The sequence below is a fragment of the Galleria mellonella genome, unplaced genomic scaffold (genome assembly GCF_026898425.1).
Source record: "Galleria mellonella isolate WM207_F2 unplaced genomic scaffold, CSIRO_AGI_GalMel_v1 utg33, whole genome shotgun sequence".
NCBI classification, from domain to species: Eukaryota; Metazoa; Arthropoda; class Insecta; order Lepidoptera; family Pyralidae; genus Galleria; species Galleria mellonella.
In genome coordinates, this window is record NW_026442079.1 from 5,490,518 (window position 1) to 5,516,964 (window position 26,447).

Below are 26,447 nucleotides of genomic sequence, written 5' to 3' on the forward strand. Positions count from 1 at the left end.
TAAAACTAAAGTTGTTTTTGGAGCTTTTTTGATCAAAAACTCTGGTAGTCAGAAAAATTGTTTTCTTTTATCTTGTAATATTCACATGTATCTTTGTAAACTGGAATCGTTTAGATTTTTTTGCTTCACAAACTTAAAATTTAAAATGGAAATAAGGGGAATGGTTTAAACTTATGGAAATTCTACAACATAAAAATAAAATGAATGAAATAATAAAAAGGTTAACCAGTGCTAAAGCTGTGTGAGAATATTTTTTATATTACGATATGCACATGTATCTCTCTTAAAAAAATTTTGGATGTATTACAAACCGAATTTGTTGTTTATTTTTAATACCGTCTTAGCTTAGTACATATCTGATTATGATTGTAATATCTTCTTATTTTTGGACAATAAAAAATACTACAATGGATCATCTAATCCAAAAGCCTTTCATTTGAAAGGATATTTAGATATCTATAATAAAAAATACTCATATCTATTAATAAACACAGTGCCTGGACGATAGAGCTTCAAACCGGAAATATTTTTTTCCCGAAATGACGTCTGTATAGCTACATTTATCATCATTTATCTAATCAATAAAACCTTCGAGCCAGCCTTCTAATAAATATTAAAGTTATAATTTGGTTATCTGTAAAAATATTATTTATATTACATAATATGTGTAAGTCGCATAAAGGTTTACGTTACTTTTGCGTTCACGTATGCGTCAATAAGTTTGTATGGAATAATTTTTTTAATAAAAATCATAGATGTGAATGCTAATATAGTAGTAACGTAAATTTATGTTCAGATATATAGAGACTACATTTACTGTTTAATCTTGAAAACGGATTTATATTATCATATCGAATGTTTTTAAGACAAGACTTAGCTAGAACTATCCTTTATCCGATGTACCTACTTATAACGAATAACGATCTCAATACAGTACCTCTATCTATTCTATTTTCTTTGGACGAATCTCTCCAAGTTGAGTTAGAACATTATACGTTAATAAATATTACGTCATTACCATTCATTACCTATGCAATAGCGCATAGGTATTTAGGATAGAACGAAACGGTAATGGTCACTAAACAGTCAACGAAAACGTACCTACCGACAGATTGTTTTGCCATTAATTTAAGAGGATTTATTAACCAATGACTAGAAATAACAAAGCTATATAGGCGTGTCAAATTTTCATTGCTTTTCAGCACGCACATGATATTAAATAATGATATTGTTGCATTGGTTTTAATATTATTTATTATTTCGAAGTAAAACATGCGACATAATGAATTTGACAAAATTTATATATTTATTTCCACAGAACAAACTGTAAATACTCATAATTAATTTAATATGTAACAGTTGAACATTTTCAGAATGATGTTTAAATATTTGAAAATGAAAATATGTACCTATACAGATGTAAACAAACAATTTGCGGGAATATGGACACAGATCTCCTGTGAATGTCCAAATGTTTAAACTTTGTACACAATTTACAACTTTAGGCAACGACACATTCACAAGTTCAATTAAAAAATCTGTATCTTCTCTATTAAGATATAATTATAAAATAAATTGCTCCTGCCAACAATCATAGAATATTTAATAGTATTGTAATCCCTGTAATCCCAGGGATTTCCGGCCCGCGTCTGGATCTGTGCGGAAGATGACTAGATGACTAAGTAGAGATAATTGCACATTTCTTAGTCGGAGAACTTCTTGATTGAGGCCATAAGATTACTATCGACGGTCATGTATGGTGAAACCGGAATTGCTAGCGTTATTTAAAATTGAGAATCTATCTATATAGAACTTATTAAAGTATAAATTTTATGATACTAAAATAACATTCTATTTATTGTAAAGAAATCAACAGCTAAAAAATTTCATTGTAAAAAAACCATAATAAAAACGAAAATCCAATTACAGGTTTTCACAAATATAAACAAGATTTAACAAATTGCATATGACATCGTTAATACGTACAATCAACTGAATTAAACTTGAAGTAATAGGTACAAACCTTGTAGGTAGGCAGTTATGCAAAATGAAAAGTTTAACTCGAGCGTTTAAAGATGAATTATCCATTTAATCTCCTAAACTAATCCAACAGCTAAACGTGCCGTATTCTTATGAGAGGCACACAATTTTTTGTCATTTATTGACCCATATTTCATTGAAGAAAATGTTTAGTTTCACTGGGAGAACGCTTCCTTCAAAGGATGCTAACAATTTTCACATTACCTGCATATTTATACTTTATATAAATGTCGAGGAAACAAATAACATGAAATATGCCAGGATCGGAGTTCTGTTATATCGTCCTACCCTAAAAGGGAAAGATGAAGTGAGAGACATTGTCGTTCTTGTGAACAAGGCGGTAAATAAGCCTCATCAAAGCGGTAGCTTTTAAAAAGTTTTATGAAGGGTGAATATATAACTTTTTTATACAACGTGAAATGACAAGGAAGCTGACGGTCCACCTGATGGGAAGTAACTATTGCTATATAGGTATAGACATGAACACCATCATGGATATCAGATTATAATGTACAGTACCGACTGTGATATTTTCTCAAATAGTGCTGTTTCTTAGAATTAGGGCATAGACAATAATAATAGTAAACTTTATAAAATATAGTTAAACAACTATAGCAGCTTAATAGCTGAAACTCAAGTTCTTGATCTTTAATGATTTGGGTGTTATAATTTGAATGTTTCTTTTTAAATTTGAAGAGTTTAATGCTTTCAATATTATTCTGCAAGTTGATATTGGATAGATATTTGTGTGTAGCAACGCCGTATATGCAAACTTAGTGTAAGACGTTTCTCCTCTATAAGGTGCAACAATTTTAAATATTTTACAGAAAATCAATAGATGCAAATATAATTTCGTAGATTTATCTGTATAAATATTGAAGAGAAAATAATATCAGGAAATATTTTAATAGGAAAGTTATCAACCGAATTTAATTTCAACAACACCTTCCGCCTACCAACTTAAAAAATTCAAGAAGTTTTATTGAAGGCTTAGTAAAAACTTGTTTTATATAAATCTCAGAATTTATTTGTTAAATAATAAGTGATTATAATTTCATTACGTTTAAAAATAATAAATTTTAAATGCACAAGACACTAGAACAAACGTCAGCAGTATAAAGTTGTAATAAATTAGGAATTAAATTAAATTAAAATCATAAATTAGCTGCCTCAAATGAAATAGTCATAAAATGAGAGCAACTAATCCTTTGGGTAAATTTCACGGTCGCGGAATAAAACGTAGTAACGGAATCGCTGAGAATATGGAACCGCGATTGTTCCGACTTTAATTACGATCCAGCTGAGAGCGAGAGCTGATGAATCGATTTTCACTTATGATGCCACTTGGCAAGGACGAGGCCTCGTTTAAATCTAGCTAAATGCGCAACTTGCCAAACGTACTAATTCCTGCAGGAATTTGGGCCAAGCTTTCTCGTTAATCATCAGTCCACCTTCACGTTAATTAACGAATGCGGATGACAGTAAGTAAAGGAATGTTTCGCTTTGCCGTCTTATATTTCAATTGGCAACATTCCACGAAACGAATATCTTCAATTGGCAAAACCTTAAAAGGAACGATATATTTTCATTTATAAACAGAACAATGTGTTTAATTAAGCGCTATTTAATTAATATTAAAGCAATATGTTTTGTTTCCTCAGAACTTAATAAACACGTATTAATGTTCAATATATTGTAATTATTTATAACTGGCACAATAGTAAATAAAAACTTTATATAGTCTTACAAATGTGTTTATCTAGCTATTGATATTTCTGTAAGTATATTATATTATAATTGTAGATTCATTTATATGACAATATGTATTATACGGGTACCATTTTGAAAATAGAAGATAAATATTATATATACGAAAATATATGTGTAATAACAACTATAGTTTTATAGTCAGTATAGAACAGTGACGTGCTTAAATTGGATGAAATACAGCTGAGTTGTCCGTTAGGGATACTCGTAGTTTGCTGAAAGAGGGCTACAGATGTATAGACTACTATAGACGTATTGAATAAATTTACTGACTACTACAACGTACATGATATAGTGCTCGCTTTGGTCGATTCAATTTAAAGTGACAACTATTGAACTGTATCAATTTTGTTAAATAAACAGGGAAATATGTTTTAGGTCGGATTGTGTGAGTAGAGTACCAATACAAATGGTTACCCATCATAGAACAAGTTGATTCACTTTACCTACTATTTTAATGTCTAATTTCATACTACCTTATAATAGTTTCACCTAAATATTTACGGGAAAATTCAGGTAAAGTTAGTAGTAATGTGTATTATAAAGATTGTTGATATCAATGCTTAGACGTTACTTCGACAATAAGCGTGTTGTCATTAAGTGAATAAATAAGTCTTATATGTAACCAATTAAAAAAATTTTAAAGTTTAATGTCTCTTTACACTTACTATAACTAAATTTAACATTAAATACAGAAAACTTTCTATTTTTTAAACAAAGACGAGTGGTTTTTTAATTAAAATGGTATAAACACAAGAGCCTAAAAGTGTGCTTAAAATAGAGTTAACATTAAGCTACTCACAGTAAGTGGCGCTCGTCAGTCTGTCGATCGTATCTTGTTTGAGTTTCGAATTCTTCTTGCCCATCTTCGTTTGGAGCTTAACCCACTAGTTGCCACTCGCACAGCGTATTGTCTGTGGTTAGTCACAATTGTGACGTATTACATATTATTCGACCGGTCACCACCTTTGCCACCTGAAAATAGTATCGCAATTAAAATTTATTCCTTTAATAAATAAATAATGCCATATAAATAATTGGTATTCAAAAGCATTGGGAAACTAAGTAAGAAAAGAACAGTTTTAATTAAAGTCATCATCATCAACATATCAGCCATTTGCCATCCACTGCTGAACATAGGCCTCCCTCTAGTTGCCATGCTTGGCAGGCGGGTTAGCAATCGCAGTTAGGTTTTGATGACGTTTCAAGAGAGACACTGCTGTCCTTCTCTAGACCATTAAATTCCCTTAGTCGCCTCTTACGATACTCACGGGAAAGAAAGGGGTGGCTCATTCTATGCCAGACTCATAACGATAACCAAATTTCACCACAATATTGTAACATACTTTAACTCATAAAATAATATTACTTTGAAAAATTTCAAAATAATCAACTCTTTAAAGTTATTTATTTGTTAAATATATATAAATTAAAGTTTTTTGTTGAAAATTGTAATTGAAACACAAGTCACGAAATCACTACAAGGCATCAAGAATTACAATTAGATAAAATACAATCTAATCTGAATTTCAAGGCACAAATTTAATTACTTTGAAAGATATTCACACTGTTACAACAAATAATAAAATGGTCACGTTCTGTCACATAATTTCAACAATGCTACGTCAACAGTCTCCTGTTTTAACATGTGTCTCTTTCTAATTCTAGAAATCCCCTATTTGTGTCCCCTTCAGTATAAATTATAGCTGTTTTCCTTCTCTTGAATATTGTAGGGCGAACAGAAACGGTGGCGGGACGTAAACGAAATACTTATTTTGGCGTATCTTCTACGAAAACAAGCCATTTATAAGATGGCGATAAATCAAGAGTTCTTTCGCATTTGAGTATATAATAATATTACTTTATGACTAAAATGATAACCTTGAACTTAGGGAAAATCGATTGGGTTTCACTTTATTAAATTCACTATAACTGAGTATATTGTGAAGCATAAATTACTGAATTAATTATATCCGTCATACTTGCAAATGACAATTGCTTGTTGTTACTAATTTTAAGATTATATTTTAACTAGAAGATTAGCTGGATTGACTTTAATATCTACTCTTGAAACTTTTAACAATAAGATTTCATGTTTATTAAGTATAAAATGAGTAAGATCTTTCGTGGAACAAAATGGAATAAACATTCGTTAAATATTCGTACATATGTGTATAAATAAGAAGCGCAACTTGAGAATATTTGAGACCATAGCACTTGTAAAATGATTAAAATTTTGTTAATAATAATGACAATAAAACCTTGTTTGAAATAACAATTGTAACGGAGATAAGCTACAGTACAAAACTTATTGAAATTTTTACGGGATAGATAAATATCTGTAGTAATCCTTTTTGATTAAGGTTATTAATTAATTACGTTTTATTGTCATGTAATGTTATCTCTATTCTCAAGACATAAATTCTCTTTATAAGCAATTTCCATTTTCAAGAGAACAACAGTTCAATCTGAAATTTTCTACTTTGTATTTTAGTCTATCGCTCAAGTTATCGTGTTAGTATACAATACCTAGTACTAGTGTACAATCGCTTGAAATAAACTTATCTTAAAAATAAAAATTTCATCCCTATTAACTCAATTATCTTTCTTTCTATATTCAGTATTTTTCATAAAGTTTTCTACTTTATTAATACTTTTTCCTTTTTGTTTCTTTGTAGAATAGATATGTATATGTAAAATTCATCAATATTATATAAATACTTTTATTTATTTGTACATTCATATGTCTGTTTTCAAATAAGGTTTATGTTTATAATTATATCACACAACAAACTCACTGAAATGAAATTCTCTGAAACCGACAGCAAAATAAACTTTTCCAAGCAAAAAGAGGCTACAACTTCAAACGTAATATATTATATTCAGGCGTATTCACGATAAAACAACTATAAAGCTCTTGATAAAGACGGGCTCCGATAACACTGGGGCTATTTAAATAAACTTACTTTAATATGGGTGAGATCCCAACTGAGCAATTATGTTTTGTGTGATAGAATTAAAATTTGTTCTACGCAATCAAGACGTTAACTGTTAACGATGTTATTATTTTTGGATTTTGTAACAATTAAAATACAATTCGTATAACTGTATGAAAAAAATAAATCGAAAAACGTTATAATTAAGCGTGTAAAGACGGTTTTATTAATGTTAAATTAAAATATTTAATTTTATAGGGTTATTCTGAATTTAGTTACTTAATATTCATTTTAAGATATGATAAAAATTGTACTATTTATAGACAGTACTGGAGTGTTTCCTAGCTGAAATCATAATCAGATTTAGAAAAAAAAATGCAAATTAAAATAAAAAAAAGCATATAATATTGAAGATTTCGTTCATTGTTATTCATATTTGTAATCTGGCATTCAGCATTTGATAGGAAATGTAGCGTTTTATTACTGCTTTAAACATGCTTTAAGTATTTAGATTGTAAATTGCTTTTTTGTAAATTGCTTAGATTAAATAAATAATATTAATAAACACCTTCGATAATAACTTATTCATAACCATTCATAACTACAAACTACATCAATTTCTATCAGAACAGAAATGATGGTTGCAATGCCGAGGAAATATCAGGAAAATACGAAAATCTATCGAAATAAATCCTGTCTAAAAATTACATTGAATGGCTGCACAAATTTAAAATCATATATTTTCAAATGGATTTCGTGATAAGTTTCAATATGAAGCTCATAAGACGAAGAATAAAATATTATAAAGTATCAGGCTATGTTATGTAATATCGAGTACTATTTCACATAAGTATATCCATTGATAAATAAGATACTTATTATCCTTTATCTTGAGTAGATTGTTGTTGATTTGTAGTTATATTTGATCATGTATAATCTTTTATAATAATTAAAAGCACATTTACAAAAGCTTTTTAGCAAAAGTTTATGCTATATATATATCTTAAGCATTTCAATTATGTAGGTATATTAAAGTCTCAAATTTTGTAATAGTATCAATGCTTCTATGCAAAGTTTTTGGAGGAAGATAATTCAATACATGAAAATGATTGTCGAGCTTATTTATTATAAAGACTCGAGTGACTGCAGTTTCGATAAGAGCAAGATTTTTTTATCTTTAAATTTTTTCGGGAGAGTTGCTCAATTTCACGAGTGCTTTCGCTGATTTTAGAGCTGTTTTATTTTCTTGTTTTACACGTATTTGTGTAAAAACTGCTATTTTTAAATACATACACCTCTTTCAATTTATTATTATAGAGTGCGCTTCAAAGAAACTTTAAAGTAGAGTAGACAAGCAAGTTAATCCACTTTCTATTCTCAATTTCTAAATTTATATTTAGTGTAAATATTCTTTTTACGAGTATTTTACGAGCATTACTTTGTAGTTTAATTGTATTCACGAACAATATTATGTTTTATTATTTTAGGGTAACTCTACCTTTATAAAATATTTTTTCCTTGTTTCATCTCATTAAGATCCAATACAGTTCAGAGAATATCAGTGACGTCACATGTTTTGTTAGCATTTAAATAAACAATAAAGATATAATGAGGTTATGATTAAGATTCATGATTTATCAAATTGACATTAAGCTCTTGTTTTGTTTGATTAGTAAAGGTCTCGTACGTAGTCATATACGTGGTTTAGTGAAGGTCGTTGAACCTGACAGTATATTTAAATATACATATAAACTCTATTTACAGTATCTTTCCTCAAATTTGAATAAATGAGAAATTAAAAGAAAACTAAGTATTATCATTTTTAAATCGCTTTAAAAACAATGAAAGAACAGAGATATATGTGTTTCTTTAATGTTGCGGTTAGGCAAAAGAATAGAGAGTACAAAAGAAAAGAAAACAGTACCTAAGAAGATAAACACTGATAGATTTACCAAACAAATAAAACTGAGAGAAAGAGCGATATGTTAAACTGAGACTAAAAGTACAATGCATAAAATTGTTTGTGAATACAGATACACCATGTCAAAGTACTGTTAAAATTTTAAAAAGCGTCATTTAGCACTTTTCTATACACGAAAAAAAATTTCTCCGAGAATTTATTGGCTTGTTTTAATTCAATTAGTAATAATAATATACTATAAAGTTACAATTTTAAAAACAAAATTAGTCCATAACTTTCAATTATAATTATTTAAAATACAAATATCAATTACTAACTTTTCTTGCCATTGTTCTTTCTACGAAAAATAACAAAAAAATATTCTAGTTGCCATTAGCATTTATTTTCTGTGTTAGTGAACTGATGGGGTGAACTTTTTATATTATGTATGAGTTTTTACTTAAACTACTCACTTTTTAGAAAAGATATGAAAATATAAAGATAGATTTAATATTATAGAATTAATAAGATACTATACCACACCATATCAGTCGTTAATTGTCCACTGCTGAATATAGGCCGCTCCCTTGGGGGGTATTACCAGTAGTTGTCACACTTGGCAGTCGGGTTGACAACCGCAGTTAAATTATTGGTGATGTTTTAAGAGGGACGCTGTTGCCCATCCCTCGACCATTATGTTCCCTTAGTCGCCTTTTATGACAATTACAGGAAAGTAAGGGATGGCCCATTTTATGCCAGAACCACACGGTCCTGTATTAATAACTATGAAAAATAATATCAATGGAAGGCAACATCGTTGTGTACCGGTGATATATTGCTCAATATCTTTACTTGACTAATCACTATAGGATTCGAGCCAGTGAACACATCAACTAACTTTTATAGGTCACTTTGATCGTAATATTTATTGTACTTTGTTAGTAATACTTCAGCGAATATTATTTGTATAAGCAGTCAAGGAAGTGTGTCAGAATAGTGATAAATAAGTATACATACTTAAATACCCCTAAACGTTCCACTGTTATACCACAATATGCCATGGGTCTATCCTCATAGCATATTATTACCATGATAGTTTTAAACTTTCGCGTTGTTTACACGAATTAAATATTAAAAAGTTTGGAATTAAACGTAGTGAAAAAGTAAGTAGGGTGAATATAGAAAATATTAGTGATAGTGTGTGGGTACTCAAAGTGACTACGCGGGCTGCCAGACGAAGACGTCGCTCATTTTAGTCTGCTCATTACCACGATGTGGTGCAATCTACGTCGAAACGTCGGCAATAAAAAAGCAGGTATGTAGGTACTATTTACCAGCAAATTTTTTCGTCGCATTATTATTGAAAACGGGCTTTATTTCAAGCATAAAAACCTGTGACACTGCGACCTTTTGTGCTCGTTCTTTTTTTTCCTTTTAAGTTCGCTGCTAATTCATATGATGTTTTTTATCTCTTCGAGATATAAAGTGTATTTTCCAAAGGAGATATGTCGTTTATGTATGAGTGAGCTAGAATCGCAAATCAATTGTTGCAGCGTTTCTTCCTCATTGTGACAAACTTAACAAATACTTTTTAAGCATAGCCCTAGTTGTTACACTTACATTATTTTTACTCAAAATAATTCATTACCTTAAAGTAATTTTCTGAAAACCCCTTAACGAGGTATTTGATTTAATCCTGGCAATAAGAGCTAGTTATTAATTGCCATTTTTTAGCTTTCTAGTTTGAAATGTATGAGCTTTAAGTTTCAAGACATGCCACAATAAGGTTCTGGTCCTATTTTGGTATTCTTTACCGCTGCCTTTGCTAATTGGTCAGCTTCATTTCTGTAGTTTCATTTCTGTGAATGTTTGTTTCAGTGACTAGGGTTCTATCTTAAGATAATATTATTTCTGCTACCCGAGTGAAAGTAATGCTGCTTGACTATCCGAGTAAATAAATACATTATTATTTATACACGCGACAAACACATCGCGTGTTTATCACGCGTTTGTTTATATATATATATATATATATATATATATATATATATATATATTTGATAATTTCTCAAAGAAAATACTAGTTTGAAATAACGTTTCATTTTTCCTGTAATATTTACATATACGTTTATTGCATTTAATACAAATTAATAATTACATTAATTTGCCGGAAGATGCCTCGTTTAGAAGTGACACACGTGTTGCAAAACGTGCGTGAACAAAATGGTTGTCGTAGATTGATGGCTAATATGGAAAGTTGTGGAACTTCTGGAAGTAATAGTTTGACATCTTTGCGAGTTGGTAGTCATACACATATTATTGGCAGTGGAATTAAACAAAATAATTGACATGAAATAACTAAAGAGGGAAATTTGCCAATAAAATGTAATCTTCTTCTATTCGGAAATGTTATTATTAACTTAATTTCCAAAAATAAAATTTTTATTAAATATTTACATGAAGTTTATATTTATAATCTATATGAACTTCATGTAAATATGAGTCAGAACTATTGTATTTTTTTATTTAGTTTTCGGTGAATTATAATAGTATTATTAAACTACTTTTATTATATTAAAATTTTAGTTTTAGAGATAACGTTTTAGAGAATAATGTCACAGAATTGACTCCATTGTTACTCTAAAATAACTTATAAATTCAAATAGTAGAATCTTTTTTTAAAAGTAATTTCAACCGAACATTATGTGTAATTAATTAGTACACAACGTTGCGACTTAATCGACGTTTATAAATCTTTCAAAAAAGACTTTATTACCTTTCACTGTAACTGTTTATTGTCTATCTTCAAGTAAAGCGCACACTGACACTCCATCACACTAGTGGCACACAACAAATACGTTTCACAATCTATTTCCCTTCACGAATCTCTTTCGGTATCTGAAACGAGGGAAAATTCTCTCGTTATTGCTTGTTTTTTCGCAAAGCATATTCGCGGTTTCATTATCGCTCAAAGCAACGTTTCTTGAGAAAACTACGTGTACCTATAATTTGCATTCAGTACTTTATTACATTACTGTATTTACTGCATTAGATAGTGTATATTTAAAAAGTGGGAATGAAATGTGTGTTGGCACTTGATATAATATACACATATATGTAAACATTATACATATATATATATATATATGTACATATATAAAATATTAGATATATTTATGAATAGATATTTAAAATATGAATTGCTATTTAAAATATGAAAATTGTTATCGTATGTTTTTTATAGAAACAGTAACGATTACAATTTAGAATGAATGAGGGGATAAGTCTTTTGCAGAGGGGGAAAAGGATTTTTGGTAATGGGTTCCATTGTTAGCAATATATCTTTTCAGCAAGACCTCCACGCGGTCCTTCTTGGAAATCATATTTATTAATGCTTATGGAGTTCATCGTGATGGGCTAACTGATCTCCGTTCGTCCTGATCTATCATTTCTCAATGGTACGGGCGGAGTTACCATAGCATTATTATCTATTAAAAAAACCTTTTGCATAAATAACAAACATGATTTTTATTATTTCTCCAAAACACTTTTTTATCCCCACATTCATAAAATGTCAAACCTCTCATAAACTTTTTTTAGCTATTAAAGTGTTTTTTGCTTTAGCGCAAAATTTTGTAATTGGAAGAAAGTCACAATTTGAAGTTGATTTATATGAGTTATATCTTTTTAATAAGAATATTAGAAGGATATAAGGGAAAAACATTAAATAAATACACAGACGTAAATAGCTGACGCAAGTATCTACAAGAAATTACGCATGTCACTGCTACATTAGTGACCGTGTTAATACAAATGTTACTTTGTTAATTAAGTGCGTATTACCGTGTGTATAGATGCGCGTGCGGCTTCGCGCACGCATTCGTATTCGTGCGAGTTCGAGTGTGTGCGAGTGCATGCGCGCGCGTGTGTCTGTATTGTATGTGTGTGTATAGTGTATGTGTACAGAGTGTGTGTATGTGTGTGGGTGTGTGTGTGTGCGTGTGTGTTTGTTGTGTCCATATACTCATCAATTTTTTACTGATGAGTTTATGGATACAACAAACAATATTATATTAATTTGTTTTATCTATGTAACTTTAAAATTAATCACAATAATTTTAAAGTTATATAAATAATTGAATCATACACTTACATTTTCGCTGTGCAAATTCGCAAAGCAGATATATAAGAAATCAATAAAACCACGCAATATTAGTTAACCATGTTTATTGTTTCCATTACACAAATCATAGCATGTTTACAATCGCTGGAAAAAAATTTTTATGTTGGTAAAATATTGTTTAGATAATTTACAACAACCAAGTGGTAAGTATTTTATTATACCATCACAAGTATAGGGGTGTTATAATTAATATACTACTGTGATTATTTTTATCCCGTAAGATTAATACGTCCTTATAGTTAGCGGATAAGGTACATACATGCATCACGAATTTTCCAGAATAGTTTATAAACGCGGATCAAATTTAATCTGCTTAAACTAACCTCTGAATGCTTTATGTATCAACTATTATGTTACGACAAATGACCGGCATTTTATGGGTCGTAGACTTACTTTCAATTCTTGAATGTTGAAATATTCACATTAATGGCCCAACAATTGATATAAAAGGCAATATTTGTCGACCCGGTTACTGTACAGTATCTTAAAAAGTGAAGAAAAATATTAGCCACAAAAATATGTTTAATATGTATTTTATTTATTAATGATTGATATATTTAATAAAGTACCTAATATTAAGCTGGTTTCTTAACGACCACGAAGGATGACACTTCTTCATATATACTTAGCACATATTTAATAGGCCCAATTTACAAACAAGACTGAAACATCTCCTTGACAGTATTTGGAACGGAGATAGAGTATTATGACTTTATCATGACGACGTCATCGCGCGCACTTTTAATTAAGATATTGTATATAGGAGAGTGATTGTGATTTATCTCAGGTAACATTAACGTTTCAATTTAGTATATAAAATAGTACAACATTCCCGACGATTATTCAGAGTAATTGTTAGGGACTGATTGATTAAATTTCCCTCCGGATGTAAACAGAATGCGTGTAGTCAATCGAATCGACTCTAAAATAAATTCGGATTTTTCTTGGAAATGAATGATACCGGATGCTAAGGCTGTACGATTCAGAAAGAATATTAATAAAAATAAATTATTAGTCACCAGAAACAATATCGAATAAGGACTAGCATGGGTACTTCTATGTATTTCGCAAGGTCCTTAGTACTGTTCTGTCAGATGACAGGTCCGCAAAGATATTGCATGAACCGGTCAACTTGTTTGTCATTTCATGTTGTAATAATTGCTTAAAAGATAACAAATTTGTCATTCATTTGTCACTATAATTGCACTTGATAGGGCATTTAAATTTGCCGCGATAAACTGGCAGTATTCATGGGCAGTCAACGCGAACCCGCTTGTTTGCAGGCTTTATACAAAATTTATTGGCGCTTTTAATCATTTGCTCCTCATGAACATTTCGTTGGCAGTTGATTGAAAAATATCCCATCGTTATTGCTCTACTCGTTATCGTCATTTTGCCAAAACAAAACCAATATGCAGACACCAAGAATTTCTGTACAAAATTTACATTATATTTTATTTCTACAAGTATGTTTTAGCTTTAAGTTTTTTGTATGTATGTTGTGAGTTGATCTATTTTTTTTTTCATTAAAGTACTCACGGTAAATAATTATAATTTCAGAACGTTTCTTACATATTTAAAGTTGTTTAGTTTGTAATACTCACACTCGTGATCAGAAACATAGGTTAGGTTTGGTTTGGTTGAAAGTCTGAAAACTAATCACTGGTGCGATTTTCTCTATCCGTCTTTCGGTCACATCGTTATATTTTAGCAGTTAATTCATGTTTTTAGACTATATATTTTGCAATAAATTTAATTGAAAAATTAAAAAAAATATAATTATTTTCTTTGCTACAAGGAGTTTATCCACAAGGAGTACTTAAAATTTCAAAATGAACTTACTAGTTCAAGTGGGATATTGTATGAAAGGGCTTTGTTTGTATATTTTAAAATTACTTTTTTATTTTTTATTTTTAGCTTAAATAAAAATGCGTTAAATAATGATTCCCTGCTTATTTCTTTAGATTGCGTAGCGAAATATTTTTTTTAATTATAGTTTATAAAAGTACTTACTATTATATGCAGCTTTGCTCGCGTTGATATTGATTTTGTTCAACAAATCTAATGTTGTGGAAATAAAATAGTTACAAAAAGAAACCCATCCCCTTTAAGGAGTAGTTTGAAGAAAAAAAAATATGTATATTTGGATTATGAATTATAAACCATAAAAGCAAATTAAATTATTATTATTATTAAATTATAAGCAAAGTTTGAAGCAAACCAGACAATGCAATAACAGTTTCATACAAAAATTACTCCTCACTCACCCTACTTTCTATAAGTTTTTCGCAAGAAAAACAGCCTATTGTATACTGTTTCCAGGGTTACGTCTATCTTTATACCAAAATTTATCATAATTTATTTAGATGCTTAGGCATGAGAGTGTAATAAATAACAAACAAATTCACTTTCGCATTTATAATATTAGTGAAATTATTCATGAATATAACAGAAAAAATAAAATGAGAATCTGAGAGTTTATACAAAACCTCCAAAAACCAACAATTATTTTGGTCGGCTTTCTAGACACATATACGGCCTAAAGATAAAATTTCTTACTTATATTAATAATTATTATGTATCTATTTCGTAGGAAGTCATTTAACTTTAATTTATCGATGGATTTTTTTGTGTAGCTAATAGATGGAGTTGATACAATTTTAATTGCAACATGACATTCTTACAGAGGAATGTAAATATTTTAGCACTGTAATTTAAAATTTTCTATTCATTTACAGATTTATTTGTGCGTGTTATGTGCAACCATTTAAAATAATTGGTTTTATTTTCCATGGTATTTCGATGTATATTTGAAGCAACGGCGAGTGTGCAATATATTCAAATATTATCTAAAAATAAAATATTCTTGAGATTATTTTATATATGACATCTTCGGCGGATGAATTGAATTCACACTTGACCGGTTTTTTAATAAAATTATTACATATACTAATCCCAGTCATTAATACCTAAGACATACCAATGTACGGGCCTTTATAGCAATATATTTTTTACCAGAGGGGGACTTTGTACAAAAGTCGATTGCTTGGGTACTTCTGTCCCACTCGTGTTTCAACCGTGAAGCAGTTGTTTGCATGGCTGTGTTTCGGTTTGAAGGGTGGGATATGGCGTGAATTTACAGGGTACAAAGGAATAACACCTGAGTCCTCAGAAACAGTATACTCTGTTATGTCCATGGTACTGTTCATGTCTATAGGTGACGGTTACCACTTTCCATCAGGTGGACCGTCAGCTTGTTTGCCATTCTAAGTTGCATAATATATATATATATATATATATATATATATATATATATATATATATATATATATATATACATATACATATATATATATATATATATAGTACAGAACAGTACCTGTAATACCTACTACACGTGTGGTAAGAATTCCTAAGGAAAGAACTATTAAATATGTCTGAAGTATGGTAATGCGTATACCACCTGCACGTTACGTACATAAAAATTCGCCGCGAAAATTAGATATTTCGTAAAATAAGCAATATTATAGCATTATTTTATTATCGATTATTATGTATCAATTATGGTTAAAATTTTTGAAACATGCTACCAACTCCATAGAAAAAGAGGTTCACAATTCGACCATATTATTGTGTGTGAGGCAATTTAATCAAATGTGATCGTAATATTGTGAACCAATTTTTTTTTTATCGAAAGGGTTCTCTTATGTTCATTTCATACTAAATTGGTAAATAATGAAATTGGTTTTTATATTAAATTACTCATCTTGTGTTGTCATAGTATCTTTTTATTACATCACCCAATAAATTTTATAGGGGAGTACAAGTGTTATCAATTTCTCTGGATGTACGGTTGCTATATATCTGAAAAGATATTTACTATTTTTCTCACGTCTACGGGCAAACATAATAAACCCTAACCTAGACTTATTCTTAGCACAGATATATTATTTTAGGTGCTATTTAAGAGTTATCTACTTACTAAGAACGGTATCCAGTCTAGGTATTGATAATAAAATCATAAAAGTGTTCAATTGTGAGCTTTTATCTTAAAAAAAATTGTTGGTAAGAAATTGAACAATGGAACTCAAACCAGTCACTTTAAACATGTATTATGTCATTATCAGTTACTGTAAGGATTTGTACGAAATTTTATGAGTATAATCAAGTAAATAATAACCCAACTGGTATGTGTATCAAAATCGATCTGATCACTTATACAGTTTGGGGTGCTGGAGTTCTAAATGAAGGGCTATTTATTTTATATTGTAAGGGAAAAGAGATTGTTAGTAACAGGGACTAAAGACCCTATTGTGATTAATTCTTGATGAATTCATCACTATGGGTTTATTGTTGATGTACCATCAGCGTACACCGATAGCACATGCGAGGTTCTTTCCAAAATCGTCCATTTAAAAAAAAGGATATTTACATTACAGCAAGTAGGCGTTATAGGTATAAAAGTCCTCGTAATGTGAGAATTTTTCGTAAACATGACTGTTTACGAAAAAATTCTCCTAACGAAATTAATATTAGGTATTTGATATTTAATTATGTTATTTTTTCATCGGTTGTCTCTCAAACGAAGTGGCTAACACATAGCGATCGACAAAGACGTCACGTTACGTTACGTCAATAATACATTTTGACATTGTAGCTCGTTGACAATGACGAAGGCGAAGAGAAAAACTATTTAATATTATCACATTTATGATAACGTATGAACATTATTTTTTTAAATATTTTATGCAATTACGTAAATAAAGAGACCTGTAATCGACATACATGTTATATTTTGTTACATAAATAATACATTTTATCATTCTAGGTCTTTTATAGTGTTGAAAGAGAAAAGAAAAATTATGTCAACTATTTAATATTTGCACAATTATGATAAGGTAGAAAAGTAGGTTGCCTTAATATTTCAGGTAATTATGTAAGTAAAAAGGACTTGTGTTTACTTTGTATCAAAATTATAGCTATATTATGAAGTGGTTTTTATGCAAAAAAAAAATTGCCGAATTATGTTTAATTAAAACATACATTTCTCTCGAAATACATGCTCAATCATATACCGTGTAAATATTACAACATCTTTATTTCTATAATAATTATAATGACTTGGAAATTGTACGACAATATCTATAATACGCTCATTATAAATGTTGATAAGTATTGATTACATAACAATTTATAACAATGTTGTTGAATGGACTAGAATTAGCTTCTATAGACACTGATTAAAATAACCGACTTGGTTTTACATGAGATCTCCTGACTTTTTGTAACGAAAGAACTGCATTTATGTTTCTATTGGGATTATAATTACCATGAGGATAAAATTGTGTTGCACCAAGGTAAGTTTTACATTCTATGGTAATATAAAATTACTCAATAGCATCGTTAAAAACATCTGATAAACTAGATTTATTAAAATAAACCTTTGTTACCAGCCTTTTAAGTCAACATTTGCTCTAAGTGAATCTAGATGGCGCTGTATAAAATTGAAACGCGCTAGCATATCACTTTGACATTCAGTAGTAAGCTGAATGTCAAAATGCATCTCATAGAATATACCTTTTCATTTTTTTGAATCGTTTGTCTCTCGTGGATATTGCGAGTGGTACAGCGGCCTGAGATGCTTATATGAATTAAATAATATATTTTTAATTAACTAGTCTGTATAATATGTTAAATCTAACAACTGAATTGATTTTGATAAGATTTCAATGAGTCCAATTTGTAAGCATATTCTTTCAGATTAAAAAGAATTTTTCAAATTAGTTTATAACTGACGTAGTTATAAGGTAAAAAACATAAAAAAGCAACTGAATTCAGAAACTCCTTCTCTTTGTAAATTCTATCTCTGTCTATGGAAGTAGCTATTTAAAAACTGCAATTGTTATCCAATAAAATACCTGTCAACATTTGCTATCAGTATAAAACATCTTTATTTCCATGATAATTCATTATAATAACTTGGCAATTGCACAGCAGTATATTCCACTGATTTAATATATTCACATAGTAATCGATATATTAAATTTTGTATTAGATAATTCTTTTACAATAATATTGTATGAATAAGAAATAAATATGCATCGTTAGAGATAATGCAACATACAATAACAAATAATCTGATTAATAATTTGATATTTTTATATAATTTAATTTCTAACAATTAATTAGACAATTGATACGGTTGTAGTACTCGTAGTTCTGTTTCTAAATCAATATAACTGGTATTGTTACAAATGTTGAATTGTGAATACTATAATGATATTGTGAATTACAAGCTTAAATTAATTTAGTTAGTGTAAACGGATTTTTTTATTTATTTAATTCGTCATTTTTTTAAAGGACAGTCAACAAAGAATATACTTATATCAACATAAAATATATAAATAGTTACATTATAAAATGTTGCTTTACTTAAAGACCGCCAAGACATGCATTTTCATATTGTATAATATATAACTATAGGAATGAAAACCTTTTTGAAGTTGGTTGAAAATATAGTTATATAAACTCTCTGTTTCTTCGATATGAGCATTGTTTTTGATTGACTTGAGGAATCAAAAAGTAGGCTTTATTGCATTCATACACGTCAAAAGGACCTTTCATAAAACAATTTTTTTCAGTATAGCTTGAGCACTAGCTAAGCATGGAGTAGATACAACATGTAGAGAATAGATTAACCACATATTTGAACAACAAGCTATATATACAATTTACTGTAAATACTACTATACGAGGAATCGTACGCTTTAACAAATCCTTGTAACACTAACGTCGCTCCGTGAGGCCTGTGATATTACTAGGAAGCGTAGTACTTCTGGCGAAGCTTGCCTGGCTACATTAACTATAACTCATGCGTACAAAATAAGAAGCTTAGTTCGGAAATAGGAATCCAATTTACATTATATTACAAGTAGGTTATATTTAGATTATGATAAAAAAATATTTTTATTTTTAATAACTTTCTTGTGATAAACCTTACATATTTGTTGGCATATCAAAAATCTTTCTGGGTATTCTCCATGCTATGGTTTTTTTTAATTGATGATAATGATATGGTAATCCCGCCTGCGCTATCGGTATACACTGGCGCGGCACCAGTGAGAAATGACAAATGAACATGAAAGCAGATTAGTTAGCCCATTCTGACAAATTCAACTAGAATTACCAACGATGGTTTCCAGGGCGAACCACGTGAAAGTCGACCTGACAGGGTAAACTACTAGTAATGGGGTTATTTAACTCCATTACTAACAATCCCTTTCCCCCTCCATTCTGTGGTTAACCGATCTTCGTTTATTATTTATAGTATATGTGTGTGTGCATGTTTTTTTATTCCACGAAGGTAGCAAACTATCATGCAGCCCGTATGACAGAAAGTAACAAATATTAATTAATATCCAATTAATAATATTAATATATAATTCACATCAATTATAAAAATTCAATTAGGAATATTATGCAATTGGATGTTAGCGATGAAGCTACGCGATCGAAGTTTGTCCTAATTTAGGACTAACTTTAATGCAGCATTGATTTAGATAGGTACCTGTTGTTTTTTTAGTAGTCGTGGATCCTGTAAATAACAGGGCGGCTTGTCCTCGCTATTGGATAACTCGAAATGTTATTAAGAGACACTTGTTTTTTTTTGTTAATAATTCAACATGTGATCGTACAACAAATGCCTGCAGAACCAAGATTCGGTGCACAATTCATAAATAGGGTTAATCCCTGAGTTGGGTGAACTTAATTTACCGCTTGACCCCGCTATGTCAGCTTACTAGCTGCTTTTTCACGGGCCTTTTCAAGACGCCAACCAAGATTGGAGAGAAAATACAGGATAGAAGGTCGTTCCACATTTTAATAGTACGGCATAAGTAGGATTTGCCAAACTTAGCCGTACGTGGTTGAATTGCATCTGCTGTAAATTTATTTAGCGCTTGAAACGATTGCGGAAGGGAGAGGGAGGAATTTGTTCAAGTTCTTTGGAATACTTATAGTAATATAGACGGTAGAACACGTTAAGCGAGGCCATGTTTGCTCGTAACTGTAGGCTTTCAATGGTTCCAACAATCACATTAAATCTATTATATTTTTTATGTAATCTAAAATTTAATAAGGAATGTAAATATTTTAGTATTCATAGATAGGTAAACAAAACAAATTAATACCTAAAAAGACATTTATCACTACTCGTACTAATGAATTTATAGACAGGATTTTATTATTTCATTTAATCATTTTTATATAATCGTTCTTTATTCATGATTCAACGGTTTGTTGATGCGTATGCAATCTAAATATAGTATGTTGCCCACGATCAAATTTATTAATTTTATTTTATGATATTAAATCAACATATTAATAGAATTTTAATAAAATTAAAATACTCATAATAAATAAAAAGTTACAATTTCGCTGTATTGATCGAATTTAAACGGCTCAGTGGTTTATGAGTATGAATAGGTCATATACGACACTGTGTTTACATCGACACATAATACAATATCTTACCTCCTTTTTATGTTCTTGCTTTATTTAATTAGTTTATTTAGTTTTTTAATTTAGTTATTTAATATTTAAGAATTTATTATCAATATTAAAGTGTATATGAATTTATTTACACACCTATTATATTATATATTACTAACGAAATTCGAATTTTACAAACGACGCGGCAACGGATGCGATTTATTACTAAACATTGAATGTATTTCATTACACAAAAGTTTAATTACGATGCACATAAAAACCTTCCCTAAAATATTAAAATGACAGTGAAATCTTTATCAAATTCTTTTGCATGATTCCAAAGAAGTGGCGAATAATCTGACAGATGCGTACAGTGATTTTGTTTTATACTAATTAGAGATGATATAATTATGTCATATTAACTTATAAAAATGTTGAACTATTTTAATCATAAAGTTTCATTTCTTTTCTCAAGCTAAATTTTTATAAAATTTCTTTATGTAACAATAGCTTATAAATATATTACACTATTTATTTTCACCATTGTTAATATGCCCTTGCTAATATTATAAATGTAAAATGAGTTTGTTTGTCTGTTTATTACCTTGAAGTGCCTTAATCAAACACTGTGAAGTTTGATATAGAAGTACTATATGCAAAGGAGAAGGTTATAGACTACATTTTATCTCAGTAAATATATCCTAGTCACGCGGACGAAGTTGCAGGTAAAAGCTAATACATAATAAAACATCAAATGTCAAATTTAGAGTCATAATAATAGGGTAAAAATAAAATAGTGATCTTACTAATCCTAAGTTATTATATATAACTAATATACGTGACGTATAATGAATAATATGTGAATTAATCTCGCTAAATTCCTATGTATTTAATGGTATCCTAAGTAGACCGTAATATTTGATTTAGGGAGAGAATAAACCGGAGTTCAAATATAAAGATTTATTGAGAGCTTTGAATAATACTTAAGCGGCCTTCAGTTCACAATGCTCGTTCGTTAAGCAGCAGCAATACTAATTCATTAAGTAAGTCAGTTCGTTAGTCGCCAACAATCTATTACTCTTGCATTATTGTGAAGAGACAGTTTATGGCCCTTATTAAACGTAAACATATATACTTAGTAGGTTCATAAGTAATTTTTTTAATACGTCTAAATGGAATGGTAACTCCGCAAAGACAAATTTAATTATTTGTGAAATAGGAACCAAAACCAATACAAACGTATACCAAGATATTGTTTTAAGGAAGATTGTGGAGCTCTATAGTAAAATAATGTTTAAAAACAAACACTGGGTGTTTAAATAAGAATCGGCGCCAGCGCATAAAGTCTAAAGTACACAAACCTGGTTAAGAATGAAAAAAATTTACTTCATATGACATGAAGATTGATACTCCTCTAGTCCATATTTTAATCCGCTTGGTGATAAAATATAGCAGTTTTGAGAGGAAAAAGTATGTGTTAAACCTCACATAAATTTGAACTGTGAAAGAAACAAATATTGACATGAGCGTTATGCGTGCAGTGAATGATGACTGGCCCCGAAGGTTGAAGGCCTTTATTGACAATCGACAGGGGCATTTTCAGTGATAATATTGTTAATATAATGAATTAAAACTTAACATTTCAGTAATAAAAAAAACTATGTTAGTGTATATATATGTATATATAAACGAGTATAAATGAAATTCACAATAATGCCAGTGTAACTATTTCCATTACTATAGTAATTTTTATTTATTAATCAGAAGTTTAATTTGTGTATCTTCTAAAGACACTAGATATTATCTGTAGGAATAATAGAATAGAACAAAAGTAACCAATGTGTTAATCTAAAATTTGTCTAACAAATTTACTTTTTTTTAATTCAGTTTTATTTAAATTAATATCTTTAAATATGAATGATAATAGATAATGCAATATATAGTAAGGAATTATCTGATGTAGTCTTTGATACTTCTATATTACTAAATTCCTAACAATTAATTAGACAATAAAGTAAATACATGAATTCATACTGAATTAAACAAATGAATATATATTATAATAAAATATAGACATACTCGTATATAATCAGGATTTTATAAAAAGATATATTTTATTAAGTTCGCCATCAAAATATGCATGCTATAGAAGCACATTGATAAATTCATAGAGGTAGATTGTGCCTGCTTTTCTCCCAGTACCCAGATATTTGATTTCAATATGTCACGTATTAGATGGATTTAAATTGCACGTACCTACTGTGTTTTATCAATAAAAACTGTATGAATTCTGTAGAAATTTTGGAAAAATAAAAGTCTATAGAATAATAGGACAGAAATTAAGTATGCCGATGTGGGGAGATCACCAAGAAGCCCCGAAAACCTATAGAACACGAAACCTTCTGAAAGTTCTGAAACAAGTGCAGAAAAACACGAAAACACAAAACTTGTAAATAAAAGTTAGGTTTTATACATAACTTGCCGTGTGGTCCCGGCATAGAATGGGCCATCACTTCCTTTCCCGTGGGTGCAGTAAAATGCGACTAAGGAAGCTTAATGGTTGAGGCGTGGGCAGCAGCGTCCCTCTTAAAAGATCACGAAAAGCCTAATTTCAGTTGCTAACCCGCTTGAATAACGTGGCACCTACTGGCAAAACCCCTCTTTATGGAAATGGTCTATGTTTACCAGTAGACAATGAAAGGGTGTAGGTACATAACTTGTTGTTGTTATACTCGTACATTGTAAAAATTCCTTGATTACCTATAGATTACATTTTTATTTGTAATTTCATTATCATATCTCAATATAATATGTTCTGGTTTTTTATAGAAAATGCAGCCAATTGGGACACAAATGGAAGCGTTACTGGATTTCCTAGAAAAAAAGCCTGGAATTACCAACGACATTTACGCACCGCAATGGGCAAAGCTGATACAAAAAGAAAATGACAGGAAATTGCCAATTGCCTTAATTCTCTTGGGGGCGTAGTAAAAAATGGACCAAGCTGGGCTAATGAAGTTTCATTATAATAATATATTAAATCTTGATTTCAACCTAAGCTTATCATAGTCAGTTTTTTTTTGTTGCAATTTTAGCCAGATGGAAAGTATGCATTAAAAAGGTGTACAGTGCTCACACTCAGCCAGTAGGACTGGAGAGGCAGGAACTCAACAACCCGCTCACAACCCCAACATGAGAGTGAGCGCCTAATAGATGGAGGCCAACTTTCTACAAACTCAAAATACAGCGTCTATAGTATCGGCCTTACACGAGTCGGATTTTTAAGTTTTTTATCAATAAATTTGTTAGCTTTGTTTTATATGTAGTTTACTTAGTATTGTTTCATGATTATAAGTTCTCTTTAAAATGTGATTATTAATATTATTGTAAAAATATTTTAGTCCCATTCGTGTGTCTACCGTGAAGCAGTTGTGTTTGCATGGCTGTGTTTCGGTTTGAAAAGTGGCATATGGCGTGAATTTACAGATATATATAGAGTATGTTCCGTGTAACACAACAGGTAAAGGAGAGCAGTTGGTATTTCTTTCTAATTCTTCACTTCTTGTATCTAGCATATGCAGTTAAATTCATAATTTAAGTGCATATGCTAGATAGAAGAAGTGTATGTTCTATGTTTAGTTAGGTCGATGCCGTCATTTTTAGATAGTTGTTGCGGTTTCAGTGGAACAATTTCAATTTTTTTTTTAATCTGATATGTTTGACTGTTCCGATATATATTCTTCACCTTTATATTATTGTTCATGAACTTAATGAGTATTGTTCATATAAACGGGTTAATTTGTATTACTCGTATTTTTTATAACTTGAGTTATACGACTTGAAATGTCTAACTCGAGTTGACTCGCCCCGATACCTACTTGCGACGCATAAACGAAGCAATAAATTGAGTGCTCAACAATAGCACTTTCTCCACATGAACAAAGTCTCTAGTATTGTTTAACTGAAGAATAATTTAAAGTTTTGAAAAGAAAAAAGACTTTCAATGTAAACCTCTTTGCTAATTTAAATAGAGAAAGGAGATAATTTATTACGACAGGAAAAAAGAAATTTAATCAATGAATTAGATAAGTACGTTCCTATTAATATTCAGGAATGATGATTTTTTTTGTTTTATAATATATATATATAGGCTTATAGGAGGCATAGAGCAGAGGTGCGATAATCCTGTTCGTCAAGAAGAGTTGAACCCTATTGAAGAACTATAGACCAACATTCTTTTTGAATCGCGTCTACGTGCTGTTTTCGAGAGTCCTGTCGTCTTACGTGAAAATTTGACCTTTCAGCCACCCGAACAAACTGGCTTCCTAAAGGGCTTTATTACCATAGATTTCGTACATACGCTACGACAGATTATACAGAAGATCGAAGAATATAATCTGCCACTATGTCTGGCGTTTGTGGACAAGGAAAAAGCCTTTGATTCGGACGAGACATGAGCGGTACTATAGCCCCTCCAGCGGTGCCAGATTGACTATAGGTATTGTGAAGTGTTGAAGTGTATGTACAGCAAGGCTACGATATCTATCCGAACACAGAACCAAAGTACAAAACCCATCCCAGTGCAAAAAAGTATAAGACAGGATGATGTCTCATACCCGAAACTCATAGCTGCATTGGAAGATGTTTCCAAACTTTTGGAATAGAAAAGATATGATATAAATATCAATAGCAAATACATCACTTACTTTCGATTTGCCGACGACATAGTAACCACGACGGAATTCTTGGAGGATTTGAATACTATGTTCAATGACCTCAATGGTGCTTCTCAACAGGTAGGTCTAAAGAAGAACATGGACAAGACTAAAATCATGACTAACGTCCATGTCGCACCAATACCAGTTACGATTGACAACACTACGTTCGAAGTCCGAATAGGTAAGTCCAACTTCGACCGAGAGGTCTACCGATAAATCCAACTCAGCTGGGCAGCGTTCGGAAAATTACGCCACATCTTTTCGTACAAAATACCTCAAAGTTTGAAGACGAATGTCTTTAAGCAGTGCGTATTGCCAGTGATAACTTACGAGTTTAGAACTGAAACATGGTTTTACACGATTGCCCGTAGCTTAAAATTACTCAGCGGGCTATGAACTGGGCTATGTTCGGA

The 26,447-nt window shown here is 30.3% G+C and overlaps 1 protein-coding gene across 6 annotated transcripts in view; it reads right to left on the reverse strand.

Moving 5' to 3' along the window:
* Positions 1–26,447, reverse strand: part of LOC113517916 (frequenin-1) — a 279,468-nt gene that overhangs the window by 159,504 nt on the left and 93,517 nt on the right. Inside the window, exons 2-3 of one of the 6 annotated variants that reach the window (XM_031911634.2) lie at positions 11,420–11,541; positions 4,610–4,782 (exon numbers count right to left, since the gene is read on the reverse strand). In XM_031911634.2, coding sequence (XP_031767494.1) covers positions 4,610–4,673 — 64 coding nt within the window. In that variant the 5' untranslated portion in view covers positions 4,674–4,782; positions 11,420–11,541. Of the gene's footprint in view, positions 1–4,609; positions 4,783–5,078; positions 5,324–5,357; positions 5,457–11,419; positions 11,542–26,447 lie in introns of those variants that run through there. The other 5 variants (XM_031911631.2, XM_052896494.1, XM_031911632.2 and 2 more) reach the window with 5 other exon arrangements.